The sequence below is a fragment of the Cephus cinctus genome, unplaced genomic scaffold (genome assembly GCF_000341935.2).
Source record: "Cephus cinctus unplaced genomic scaffold, Ccin1 Ccin1_scaffold0129, whole genome shotgun sequence".
NCBI classification, from domain to species: Eukaryota; Metazoa; Arthropoda; class Insecta; order Hymenoptera; family Cephidae; genus Cephus; species Cephus cinctus.
In genome coordinates this window covers 2,480,645-2,493,400 of record NW_014332862.1, presented here as the reverse complement: position 1 = coordinate 2,493,400, position 12,756 = coordinate 2,480,645, and the positions used below count along the sequence as shown (strand labels likewise).

Here is a 12,756-nt window from a genome sequence, read left to right as displayed (position 1 = left end):
GGGGGGGGGGGGGGGGGGGGGGGGGGGGGGGGGGGGGGGGGGGGGGGGGGGGGGGGGGGGGGGGGGGGGGGGGGGGGGGGGGGGGGGGGGGGGCGGTGAAGAAAGGGGTAGCGAGGGCGAGAAAATAGTAAAAGGACGTCTTGGCGATATCTCGAGAATTTTATATTCCTCTTCTCCCCCCCCCCTCCTCGTACCCTTTTCCCCCCTCTTCCGCTACAAAGCCCTGTCCAACCCCCAGCTTCCAAGAAGAAAGAGGAAAGACGTACGTATAAGCTACATACGCGAAGAATATTGGACATAGTCTGCCAGTTTAGAGCGGCCATCTCGCGCCGGTATGACGGCGTCTCCGGTCCCGTATATCCGCAATATTAAAACTATCCTCCTCCGCGTTTCCCCACGTATCCCAGCAGAGCCATTCGAGTTAGACGACGAGGACGACCAGGGCGTCGACGAGACCTTAGGTTCAGCCGAGGTGCCTCTCTCTCTCTCTCTCTCTCTCTATTTATCTATCTCTCCTTCTCTCTCTACCTCAGTGCCATACTTTATACGTTTTTGCCGGGCGCCCTCTATGGCACCACTGAGCACGGCGCACAGATTAAAAGTATCTGGACCCGGCTGGACTTTTATGGGCCCTAAATCTCTGCCCCTGTCTCGGTCCACGGTACCGCTACAATGTAAAATGCATGCTCTAATATACGGAATGGAAGTCACCACTTAATGCTGCTTAGAAGGCAGGAATCGCGGGGGAGTGTGTATATAATATATGTATATACCGTTGCAGAAGTTAGAACGTCAAGGTGTAACGTTGTATAGCACATGGGTGGATACGTGAGACACACGTGGTTCGACACGTTTGCTACTTACGTTGCGTTGGTTTCAGGTATAGACGGCGTAGGTGCATTTCATTTGAATGCACCGATAGATTTCTATTATTCGTATGAGAGTTATGTCCCGTATATACATGTATGTTGATATGCTATATGTGCAGCTTGACCATACTTTTACTGCTCGGCGAAGTCATATTAGTAACGACGCCTTGGCGTCCGTTACTATTGTTATTTAGAGAACCGTCCGACTACGTCCGAGGTTGTTTTTCATCTGGTGTTGACTGACTGTTTTACCATTCCGCGTTCGCTTACCTTGAGTGTTGTTTGCAATTCGGTACGACGCCGTAACCCTATCCTTGGTATTTATACAGCGGGACTATTGTACGAGGCGATGTTGGTACCACGGACGCACGTCGTTTTACCGGTGACGACGCCTTTACTGTACCTTTTTCTTTTGCAATTGTGGTAATTAGATATAGTGATAACGGGATATGTATTGGGAAGATGATTTTGGATTTTTAGTTCGAAATTTTTCGACATACATTCGTGCAATGTTAACTCGTGAGATGGAAAATAGTCGTTGAACGGGATTTTATGTAAATATATCTATTTGTTATATATATGTATGTGTACAGTGAGAGGGGAATGTGTATCCTGACATTTAACGTAATCAAGGTAATCTGCATGTCATAAGGAAAATATCTTGTAAGATTGGTAATCGTTGTGGGAGTTATGGGCTCAGAGTACAGTCAGTCCGTGATTTGTGTACACGTAAAAAAAAAAGGTTGATTCTAGGTAACTTTATCTTACTGATAACAAAGAATATATGGCATTTTTTTATTTAGGTGATAAGAGCGTAATATATTATTATGAAAAGATTTTTGTGTTTTTTTTTCAGACAGTAAGATCAGGTTATGAAATTTGGGAATTTAAGGAATTTCCAAAGTGCCGATTATCCTGAAATACCTGCAGTTCGATCCGGGCACGAATAAGGCGGTACCGAAAGAGAAGGATTGGTCCAAAGAGAACGTTGGGGAGTCCCAGACTTAAGAGAGTAAAGATCACTATGGAAGTTGGACGGTGAAGGGAGAACAGGGGGAAGAAAAGAAAGAAGAAGATGAGAGCGATATAGATAGAAGGAGAAGTGATGTAAAACAAACAAAACGTATTGGCAGTTATCTGTTGGCGCGGGGGGATAAGGGGTTGCGCAATTCCCATCCTATCCCATCAAACAACCCAGGGCGGCCCAGAATTCAGCCTCGAGATAGGAAAGTGTTTCAGGAATGTTCCACGAAGACTTTGGAATTCGCACAGGGGGTATCAACTTGAAACTAGGAACGTGAAACGCGCGCACCCCCATCTCTGCAGTGTCTCGGGAGGAAAGAGGTACAAGTATAAAGACGAAGGATCAGGACGAAGAGTTTAGAAGATGAAAAAAAATATATATCGAATATAATTAAGAAAATATATAATTGTGATTAGATTCAGTTAGAATATATCGAGACTGATTTGATTGTTTGATTAATTAGTTTTATAATCGGCAGCCATCTTGGATATATCGATGCACTTGCCAAGAGGTGCATTCTGGGTATCTAACAATATGTGCTCTCGTCTCCGTTCGGAAACATAATGAGAATGTGGTGTCGCCGGTCCAAGCTGCCACGCTGGAGATATTCCTAGGAGTAAGAAGGAAGGAAGTGGAACTGCTGGGCACAGGCCCAGTGGTTCTCGCGTCAACTGATATTTTGACGTTTCTAACGTCAAAGAGGATCGAGCACGTGTGCGGAGAACCGCTCGTCTAAGCACCCAATAAAGCAGCCGATAAAATGCCAAAATGGCGCGCAGACAGGACGCGCTGTCTTATACGAGAGCCTTTATCCTGCAGACAGCGATCCTGCAAAGTCCGCGCCGGCTTAACGACATCCACGTCGTCTTAAGCTCGAATGGCCGAAGTAGGCCCCGATAGCGATCGTCGTATCTCTATAGCTATATATATATATATACATAAGAAAACAGTATGACATACAGGTGCATGTGCAGTGTGCATATAAACACGATACTTCATTCCCAATGAAAATCGACCAATCGTCTGTTCGATATGAGAAAATATTTTTCAATTATAAAAATATTTTTTTTTCATGTTTTTTTTTTTTTCCTTTTTTTTTCGAGGCTCCTGTCCTCCTCGGTCGTCGTACGTGGATTATGAAAAATGGATTGAAGGAATAAAATATTTTTCCTCGGCACAGAGTCATTGGTACCAGTACAGTTTTTTGTGCTCGTAACGAGGAACGTCATTATTATTTCATTATTTTTATTTAATCGCTACCTATGCATTTTAATAATGTAACACGAAGAACGCATCGCGAGAGAGCGTCGCTGGAAACGAATGTCGGGTAGAAAGCAAGTGTTTTTCATCGAGCGGGAATGTATTATTAAAGATATTATTATGGAAGAATATACGCAGTGGGAAGGAATATAATTTTCATGTAATAGTCGCCCGTTGCATGTCCACCTAGTTGCAGGTATATTCAACTACTCGGTTATATATATAATATATGTATATATTTATAATACACAGTAACATATATCTACGGAGTTAATTCCAAGAGACTATATGTATATGTATATAGCTAATGTATAGTACATTCATACATAACATATTCGAGACAGGAGTCCTGGATGTGGTATGCACTGATCGAAGTTGTAACGGACGTCCCGACGCTCGGCGACGCCAAACGCAAGTACACCGGCTAATTAAATAGTAGAAGCAAAAGGCAAAACCTGTTTTACCTGTCGAATCGGTATTAAATTGGAATTCGCTTATGACAGCCATTGCTGTTTTTATTTTGCATAATTCAAATTTTATATTCCCACGTTATATTTATTCGCGAAATCGGAATGAACTATTGACCTCGCAGCGTCTTATATAAGATGTTCTCATGGACCATTGTCGATATGGGTATAGATATATATACAGAAAAGGAGTCAAGAACACGTTACGGATTGGTCAAGAAAAGCAACGAGTACAATGTTTAGTCTGCGACAATTTTAAACGTTCGTCGTTCGTCGTACGGCCTCATTGCCGTCTTGACATACGCAAAACTCGTCTTCCTGTTGCGCATGCGCAGTAAGATATTCTTATATATTTATATTTAGACTTAACCTTTGCGTTCGCCGTGTTTCTCTGCTTGGTAAATGAAAGAAAAATGAAGAAAGAGTTAAAAAAAACTTAATACGCCATTTTTAATTGATACTCATCCTGCAGTCTGATAGTGCGTTCCCATTCTATGTAAGATAAAAACATAGTTATTTTGCGTAAATTTCCAAATTCCATTTCGCGGCTTGAAAAAATCGTCGAAGGTGAATTGCACGGAATTGCGTGCCAAAGTAAACGGCTAATCTGATTAGTAAACGCTCGCGTAATCGTGCCACGCCGCCAACGTTTGCGCCAGTTTAAATCTGGAATAAAGTAATACCCTGTAATCTATTGTATCTAGGTGCGCATGCGCATTCGAAGATAATGTATCTTTATATCTGTATTGTATCTCGAGAGAAAGAGAAATGAAAATGAGATTAAATAATTCGTACTTGTTTCCTCGCGCATCTACCTGTGTATTCGCAACAGTCACATTTTTCCAGTGTAACCTAATGACGGTTTAAAATCGAATTACAGGGTTCCTTGTTAATATTTTTCAAAAATCAGGTAAATCTTCCTTCGCTATATTCATCGTATAGATTTGGACGTTAAATGATAATATGAATAACTTTTATACTTCTTACGCTAATTTTTACAGAGTATATAGCCATTCTGGAGCATCTTACAACCTGAAGTTGGTTCTTTCATAGAAATTAAATACATCGGCTAACTTCGGTCGGTGCAATATACTACTGGTCAACATTGTGTACTATTATATCTAGCTGGTCGTCATATGTCAACATACGTAACTATCGTACTGGTTCGGCACTGTTTGTATTCACGGACTTTACCATATGTGTATACGTATGCATATATCAGGCAAAAATCCCACAAAGAATATTCTGCTCGCAATCGGTGGATGCTTAAAGCTTTCAGCGTTTTGCAAGCCGCTCAGAAAGGCAAAAAGGACTGCGTCATCTGGCATACATCGGATAATGGCCGACTGGGCAACCCACTCGCTATTATCGCGCATAGAAGCGCATCCTTTGTGTCTATAATCGCAAGTGGAACTTTGTCGTTCGAAATCAAATTGCAGAATTTTACGTATCGAAATATAAGTTTCTCAACATTTTTTATCGCATTCCTTAAATTTTTTATTTTTGAAAAATGGCAAAGTATGTAAAAAAATAATTTTTTTAATTATCAGCAACGACTCAACGGTCTTGTCTTTGAACTTTTAGAAATTCTTTGTAAGCAGAAAATTCGAACTCTGGTCAATTATTATATACAGTTTATATAATATATGTATATATTCATGAAAAAGATGTATCTACATACATATATATAAATATACCTCGGACCCCTTCGTACGCGTAAGAAATGACTTTCCTTCTGTTCCGCCAAAGAATAATTGATTGTATCGGAGAAATATCGATACTTATTACCAATCATATATACGTATAGGCGCAGCAGACATTGTATACCAGCTCTGAAAAATGTTTACATATTCTGGGAACAATTTATCGTCCGTCTGATAGGAAATAACAATTTTTCGAGGAAATAAAAGAAAAGACGACAGCATCACGTCAAACGCGTCAAAGAAAAAAAATGAGTATTGGTCTCCCACGCACGCGCAAGATGTACAGTAAAAGTACAAATAGATTTATATGTCACTACATAAGATACACTGTATATGGGAGATCTTATGTAAGAGAGGAAAAGGACCTTGAACGTCACATATATATATATATATATATATATATATATATATCCACGTATGAATACGATACATTCTACTCGTAGATAGCTGGCAAACCCAGTTGGTTGCAAACGGTTATGACACGCGTAACCGGGCAAGACGTGGCTGCCATTATTATTACTGCTTGTGCTTCGGTTCTCATGGCTGACTTACGAAACTAAGAAATTCATGAATCAAAGATATATATATTGATATCGAATATCCTGATGAAATATTACTAATCATGGGTACAATTAAAATTATATATCCGAAGAGTGTCCTTAAAAAATGTATGCATATTTGCGTAAATTATATTTGCAAATTTTTTTGGGACCGTATCTATAATTAAATTAACTTTCAATTATTTCTTGTAATTTTTTATTTTCTGTTCCTACTAATATAATGCACTGCACCTACTTGTTCCTGGTAAGCTCGACAGTGACGTGGAAGGACGTGGCTGCAACAAAAAGAAAAATAAGCTGGCTGAGTGCAAGAAGCGGCTTAAGAACAAAAGCCGTAATATTCGCGAATGTCTGAAGTACGTTAGTACATAATTTCTAGTGCTATATAGATATAGCATCTACGTTAGTTTTATTAGTTTTTATTACTGATTCAAAGGACTGTAATGGTCTCATAGAAGTTCTTGTGGACGGAAGCAAACGAGTGAATGACTGTGTAATATGTGTATATAAAAAGATAAAGAAAATTCAGAAGAGTTACAAAAATTAAGATTTTTTTTTTCTCAAATAATATCAGCCAGGTAGTAATACTTTGTCATTGAAATAAAATGCCGTTCGAGGGTGTACGTTAAATTTTTCAGTAGATAAAGCAGCATAAAGCCGGGTCAGACGATTTAAGTGTCTTCAAGATGGCGGAAATTAATTCATGAAAATTTAACAGCGAATTGATCTCCGTACCGGAGATATAAACTGCATACTGCATAAGATACAATTTTCTTAAGTAATATTTATACATAAAAAACGTATCATTCATGTATTGACAATTTGAATTTTCCCGCCAACAAGAAAGTCAATTCGGAATATTCTCTCGCAATGCCCCGTAGCAATAGTCGCACGATAAAACGCGATTACTCAAGGAAATAAAAAAAAAAATAAAATTGTCACGTATCCATTAGTCAAGAGTTACGATAAGAATTTCTTTTTTTTTTTTTTCCTTTTTTTATTATAGCATTTATCGTCAAATTTTAATCGTCGCTTTTAACATCCAATTCGTGCCTATCGTTTCCCGTTAGATCTGCTAGTTTATTAGAACGCTGATACCGGTTACGTCGAATTATAAAGCGCGCATAGGGATTATCGTAGAGACAGATTCAAAATGAACGGGATACGACAGTATCGCAGGAAATATATATATTACTTACTATCCCCCATATGCATATATACTGTCCTCACACAGATATCAGGTACATAGTACATACATATAAAATAGCCGTTCTCGTAAATAGTGCACAAATCCAATGGGATTAGGGAGGCGGCGGCGACTATGAAAAAAAAAATTTTTTTTATTCGCCAAAAGAAGCAGCCTAGCCAGCTAGATTAAAGCCTCGCATTTCGCGTAGTCCGATAGACGACCGAAATGCCTCTTTCTAGTCCCTGGTTATGCATAGCGTTAAATCGCTTCATTCCTACGATTATGCAGAACTTCCTTTGATCTGTGCAAATGCGACTGCAGTGACGTAGACGCCGGAAGAATCGTGAAATTCTTGACGACAAAGAGAATCTTCAAGGCTTTTTTTTTATTACTTCACTGTATTATCTTTCCTCTTCGTTTCACCTTCTAGCAGGCTAATAGGGTTAGGAGCCGAAATTCTAATGGATAGGAGTGTAATGACAGCGTACAGTTCCACGAGTAGATTCTGTTCAGGGGACTTATTTACTTTAAAACTCATAGGAAGCTGACCCTTTCAAAAGCTCTTTTGCTCACTACTAGCTTCAGGTTCCTACCGACACGAGCCTATACGCTTTTGTATATGCGATGACGTTTTGCTCTGGGTCACTTGTATCTGTATTTAGGGTAAGATACAGAAACGGCCGTTTGAGGGGTTTTGCGCGAAAGTTGACGGGACGTAAATTTTATCAGTTTGCTCGCGGGCTCGAGTATTGCGAGTAGATGTATTGGAAAACACGGTAGTCGATATTCCATAGCCAGTAGAGCCAGGAGAGTAGGTACGGGCAGGGCAGACCGGCGCGCCGAGTTTACATTGCAAACAAATATTGGCTAGGGATAAATAAACCCGAGCAAAGTTTATTGCCCTAGATTACGTAATAAAATAAACAGTGGCACATACGCGAGACCACGACGCCGTACGCAGTTTGCTTATACGTATGTGCGTACGTGCATATATGCATGTATATATAGGTATAATTTGATACGGGCATACGAGCCCATGCACGTTTGAATGCACGTACACGTGAAAATACTAAAGCACGGGTGCCAATGAAGAAAGATTTATATAAGAAAAAAAAATTAAATCACAAATATATAGATATATAGTTATACGGATTTAGAAGATCCGTATAAATTTGGTACTATGGCAAATTGAAAGATCCTCAAAATCCCTTGAATTGGACTTTACAATTTTTTTTTTCGAATCCTGAAAATGACTTTTGGGATGGGTTTATCATGGAAAGTTTTTTTTATCACGAGAATCTCGCTCGCGTTGATCCTCCCGCTTTCCGTAAGAGTTTTGGCCGTGGTTGTTTCTGGAAAATTGTTATACGTTTTTTTTTCCTCTCTTCGATTTTTCGGAATTTCTTTGAACGAAAGTTGTATAAAATTTTCTGATGTCAATGGCTATACCATTGGTAGATGAGATCGTAAGCCGCTTTTTTTTTGCTTGAAATTATTTTGAGACGTCTTACGGAATGCTTTAGTATACCGAAGCCTACTGTACTGTGACAAGGGAGATTATATAGGCGTCTCAGTTCCAAGAGCTTGGTATTAAGGCAGAGAGTCTCGGGATGCGCGCGCATCGAAACCGAGAACCACGTAGTCAGCTGAAGTCGTTGAGATTTTAATTATTCGAAATGACAAAAGCCCCTTGATGCATAAGAGTCTTCAGTCTGTCTTAAATAATATTAATTTATATAATTAACATTTATTGCGTGAGGTAATTATAAAAAATTATTATTATTATTTGCATCATTTCATTTGTCCTGTAATACACTCACCGGGTACGTACATAGTTGCTCTTACAATTTCAACAGGATCCTTGAGATGGTCAATGGCTACGAAAAATAAAAAATTATTTTTTCTATTAGACGCTCAAAATCTGCACGAGGGTGAAACGCGTTGGAGTGGATTTTTGGCCGAGCGAATTTCCACACATTTTCGCATATGCACCAGTGGGCATCTGTTTACATGTTACAGTTTACAAGGATACAGCGTGTGCATGACTGCCTGTGCACACAGGCTTTTCAGTGACAGTCCCCTCAAAAGAGAATAGCTGATTGGTTGCTTTGCCGATCGATTCTAATGCGTGGTGGTACATACCAAAAAAAAAAGGTTGCTAAAAAAAACGACAATTGCGAAAAGTTGCGTGAAAGCAAAATTTGCCAATTGGCGGATGTGTCGAAATCGATGAAAAAATTTTTTAATTCACGCAAAACTCAGCCAACCATACAGAGACTGTACGTTCCTGTGGTAAGTATCGTATGTAAAAAAATTGCCGAAACCAAAGCCAGGGTAGATTTCATACACAGTTAAGAAACATACCCTGCAGTAACCGACGCTACTCGCCTCGTCAGGGTGATCGCTCTTGTAATAGCATCTCGCTCGCGAAAAGTATATGCAGCGCCGCCTTGGCAGATCTGCACTTCATAAAAATGTAAATGACTGCGCGGCCGTTGAAAGGAAACGAGAGAAAACGAGTGTGTCGGTACGAACGAAGTTAGAAGGCTTGTAAGTTAAAGAAAACAAAAGATCAACTTACCCAAAGTCTTCTGTAATCGTACAGGCGTACCGGCCAACTGGACCGGTACGATCAAATGTTTTTATACAGTCGATCAGAATGGCCTATGAAATGCGCGGTAAATTTAAATTCCATACTCGACTAAAGAGATTAAATACACGTGATTTGATAAAAAATTACATCTATATTTATATCAACCCTATTTAACGACTTCGCTTCTTATAAGATATAGTTTTGTATACCTGGTATCTTTATGAGTTTTTACCTTCAAAATAAATATTGATTCGAAAATATTTTAACAGATCAGGGCTGGCGAGCCACGTCATACCGAAGATATACGTATATTGGATATATAGGATATGCAAAATGGGTTGACCCCCTTTTCATGGCTGCTCGTGTTTTTCACGGATGTGGAATTCCGATCGGACGCGTGTCCGTATTATCCACCTTCAACCGTCACGTCACAAAATATGACAGATCGCGTCATAGTCGATATATTGCTTCGATACATCGATTCAAGCTCTCGATAGCTGACGAGGGTGCACGATCCTCCCTGATCTGCCGGCTTCGGGTTCTACGTCGAGTGACACGCGCCAACCGCGTCCGCTCTACAGTTTTTTTAACCTGTTTACTCCCTCGCTTCTTTTTTTTTTTGGTAATATTGTTATTTTTACTGGTTTCACAATTTTATGCGCTGCACGTCGTTTTTCTTCAAGGCTAATAAACAGCGGGGGACAATGAAGCAGACGGATGGCTTTCAGGGGTGGATTTTGAAGATACGACGAGATCGTTTTATTTTAACACCCTTAACGGTAACCATTGTAATTACAATTGGCTGGAAGTAAACCCTTATAATACTCTCAGTGGTACCGTTATCTTTACTCAAAATTCAAAGAATGGCCTTTCCTTTTCATTCCCCTTTGTTCTCTTACTGCTTCGCAGGTGTTCGTCAGTTTTACCTTTTCTGGGAACAATACAACGTTCGAACGTCGACCCATGGGCCATCGGTGTTATAAAAAATTTTGGAATTTTTTTTTTCAAATTTGAAAAAGTCCAAAAAATTTTTAATGGCAATTTCAATTCTCGTTACCATTTAATACGTATACCATTGTATGTAAGTATTATATGTATGGGAATCTGTGTAATAAGCCCCTGTTAAATTGCTGCTCTACCTCGAGGCTCTATTTTGGAAACGAAAAGAAGTACTACCGATAATATGTATATATACGAGTACACCTGTATTCGTGGACTTGGCGAGATTCCACGTCGTAAAATAATCTCTGAATACATTTCTCCGTCGTGCGGGATATGAAATTTCAGTTGTACCAGTTACAGAAGAACCTGGGAGTATGATACAATAAAAAAGAAAAGAAACAAGTAAAAATGCATTACTACCCTGACATGAATTCTTGACTTTTTCTCCTTATTCTTTTTCTACCTTTTGCAGCTTCCTTTACTGGGCTTTTCTTTGCTTGGAAAGGATCGATGGGACGAACAAAAATCTAGAGTCCTTGGACTCGACTGTATATAAGAAGCAATGTCTACTTGTAACTCCTTGCTCTGGTATCATCAGCATTCCACAGTATAACGAAAACGTGCTTTATCTTTGATCTGAAGGAAAATACTTAAAAAATTGATCATTATACTTTTTTCGTCTCGCGTTCAGGCCCCGAAGATCGTTTTACATAAATTTTGATAATTAAAAAAATAGTCACCCCGTCACGATACTTTCGCGTCCAAAAATCTTCGACAACTATAATGCCAAGAGACTAAAGATGCCTGGAAGTTAAAGGAGGATGAAGGGACTAATCTAACCAAGAAAAAGCAGCCTCCCAGTAACGGTGGTCAGCACTGCGGAATTTAATAAGATTCTGTCAAAGGTAGGCCGCCGGGCATTGCATCGCCAAGGATCGAGAAATTCATGAGATTCGCGAAATTCGTGAAATTCATAGAACAGAGGGAAGAGAAGAAAATTGAAAGAAGTAATGGCAGATGTGTATATACGTATATACGCGTATCACATATATCAAGATTCCGAAGAAGAGGACCAGAAATGGTGCAAATTTCTTTAGTACCTGAAATTTATTATATAACAGTGTTACGTATATCCAAGTACGATCTATGGTACTATATATTATGTACGTAAGAGAATTTTAGATATATATATATATATATATATATTCACATGGAATGGAGAAGCAAGGCGGGGAAAGGGGAACCTGTAGATATAAAACGGACAAGCGTCTCTTGCATCAAGACCGAAGACCAAGACACTTCAAGATCCTATCGGCTCTCATCTATCATCGAATGTCCTCGGATGGATATTTCGACGACATCCTGACACCACGACAATAACGCGCAGACTCCGTGCTTATCAGCCGCTGTCCATCTAACAATCTACCCCTTGCATCTCGTATATTCGTAGCGCGGCCGCTACGGTTCCTCATCGTTTTTGGGAATCCCCGACAATGCACAGAGCACACGAGCAAGACAGCCAGCTGTACAATAACGTCAGCGCCATAGGGAATTCTAGGGAATTCACGAAACATTCAAAGGAATTCGCATTAGGTGCTCTGCGCGGGAATTTCAAAGGTACGCTCCATCCGTCTCCGAGTCCTCGAAATATCAGAAAGAAATTTATCTGAATTCGTAAGATCATCGACATAAAAAAAAAAAGAAATATTTCAATCATAAAATCAAGTTCAAGCATCCTCATTAGCAAAGCGCAGCGTACCTGAGTAATCAACGTACTTACCGTGGCGCATATACGTAGCGTCCAGTAGAATAGTCCTCGTGGGCCAGCCAGGATGGGGCCCTATGGTCCCCCATGGGCCAGGGCCACTGAACTTCCTGCATTAGCATACACACTTCGTAATTCTCTAGTTGCCATAGTACCGACCCACCCACCTACCCTCCCTCGCCCCCCACCACATTTTAGTTCAACGTAGACTTTTTTCTTCCTCCCCCCTACGCCCCTCTTTCTTCTCTGTTTCTTCACTTCTCCCCTCCTTTCTCCTTCTCCCTCTCGCACGTCGTAAACTCTCGCTCCTACCTTCATCTCGTCCTATTCGTACCTCTCCGCATCGCGTAGTCTTCCTTTTCCTTGAGAACCCTCTCCCCCCCC

General features: G+C 40.1%; 2 protein-coding genes across 6 annotated transcripts in view; one reads left to right on the top strand and one right to left on the bottom strand.

Annotated features, from left to right (window-relative positions):
* Positions 1-5,976, top strand: part of LOC107262949 — a 91,706-nt gene extending 85,730 nt beyond the window's left edge. The window contains exons 1-2 of one of the 2 annotated variants that reach the window (XR_003058259.1): positions 674-1,268; positions 1,726-5,976. The gene's annotated coding sequence lies outside the window, so the exon portion shown is untranslated. Of the gene's footprint in view, positions 1-673; positions 1,269-1,725 lie in introns of those variants that run through there. The other variant, XR_003058257.1, reaches the window with a different exon arrangement.
* Positions 1-12,756, bottom strand: part of LOC107262948 (protein Wnt-5b) — a 194,167-nt gene that overhangs the window by 104,304 nt on the left and 77,107 nt on the right. For 3 of the 4 annotated variants that reach the window (XM_025080164.1, XM_025080165.1, XM_025080166.1), the window contains exon 2: positions 6,119-6,158. Coding sequence is in view for 1 of the 4 variants with exons in the window: in XM_025080162.1 (XP_024935930.1) it covers positions 6,119-6,158; positions 12,388-12,494 (147 nt within the window). In the remaining 3 variants the exon portion in view is untranslated. Of the gene's footprint in view, positions 1-6,118; positions 6,159-12,387; positions 12,515-12,756 lie in introns of those variants that run through there. The other variant, XM_025080162.1, reaches the window with a different exon arrangement.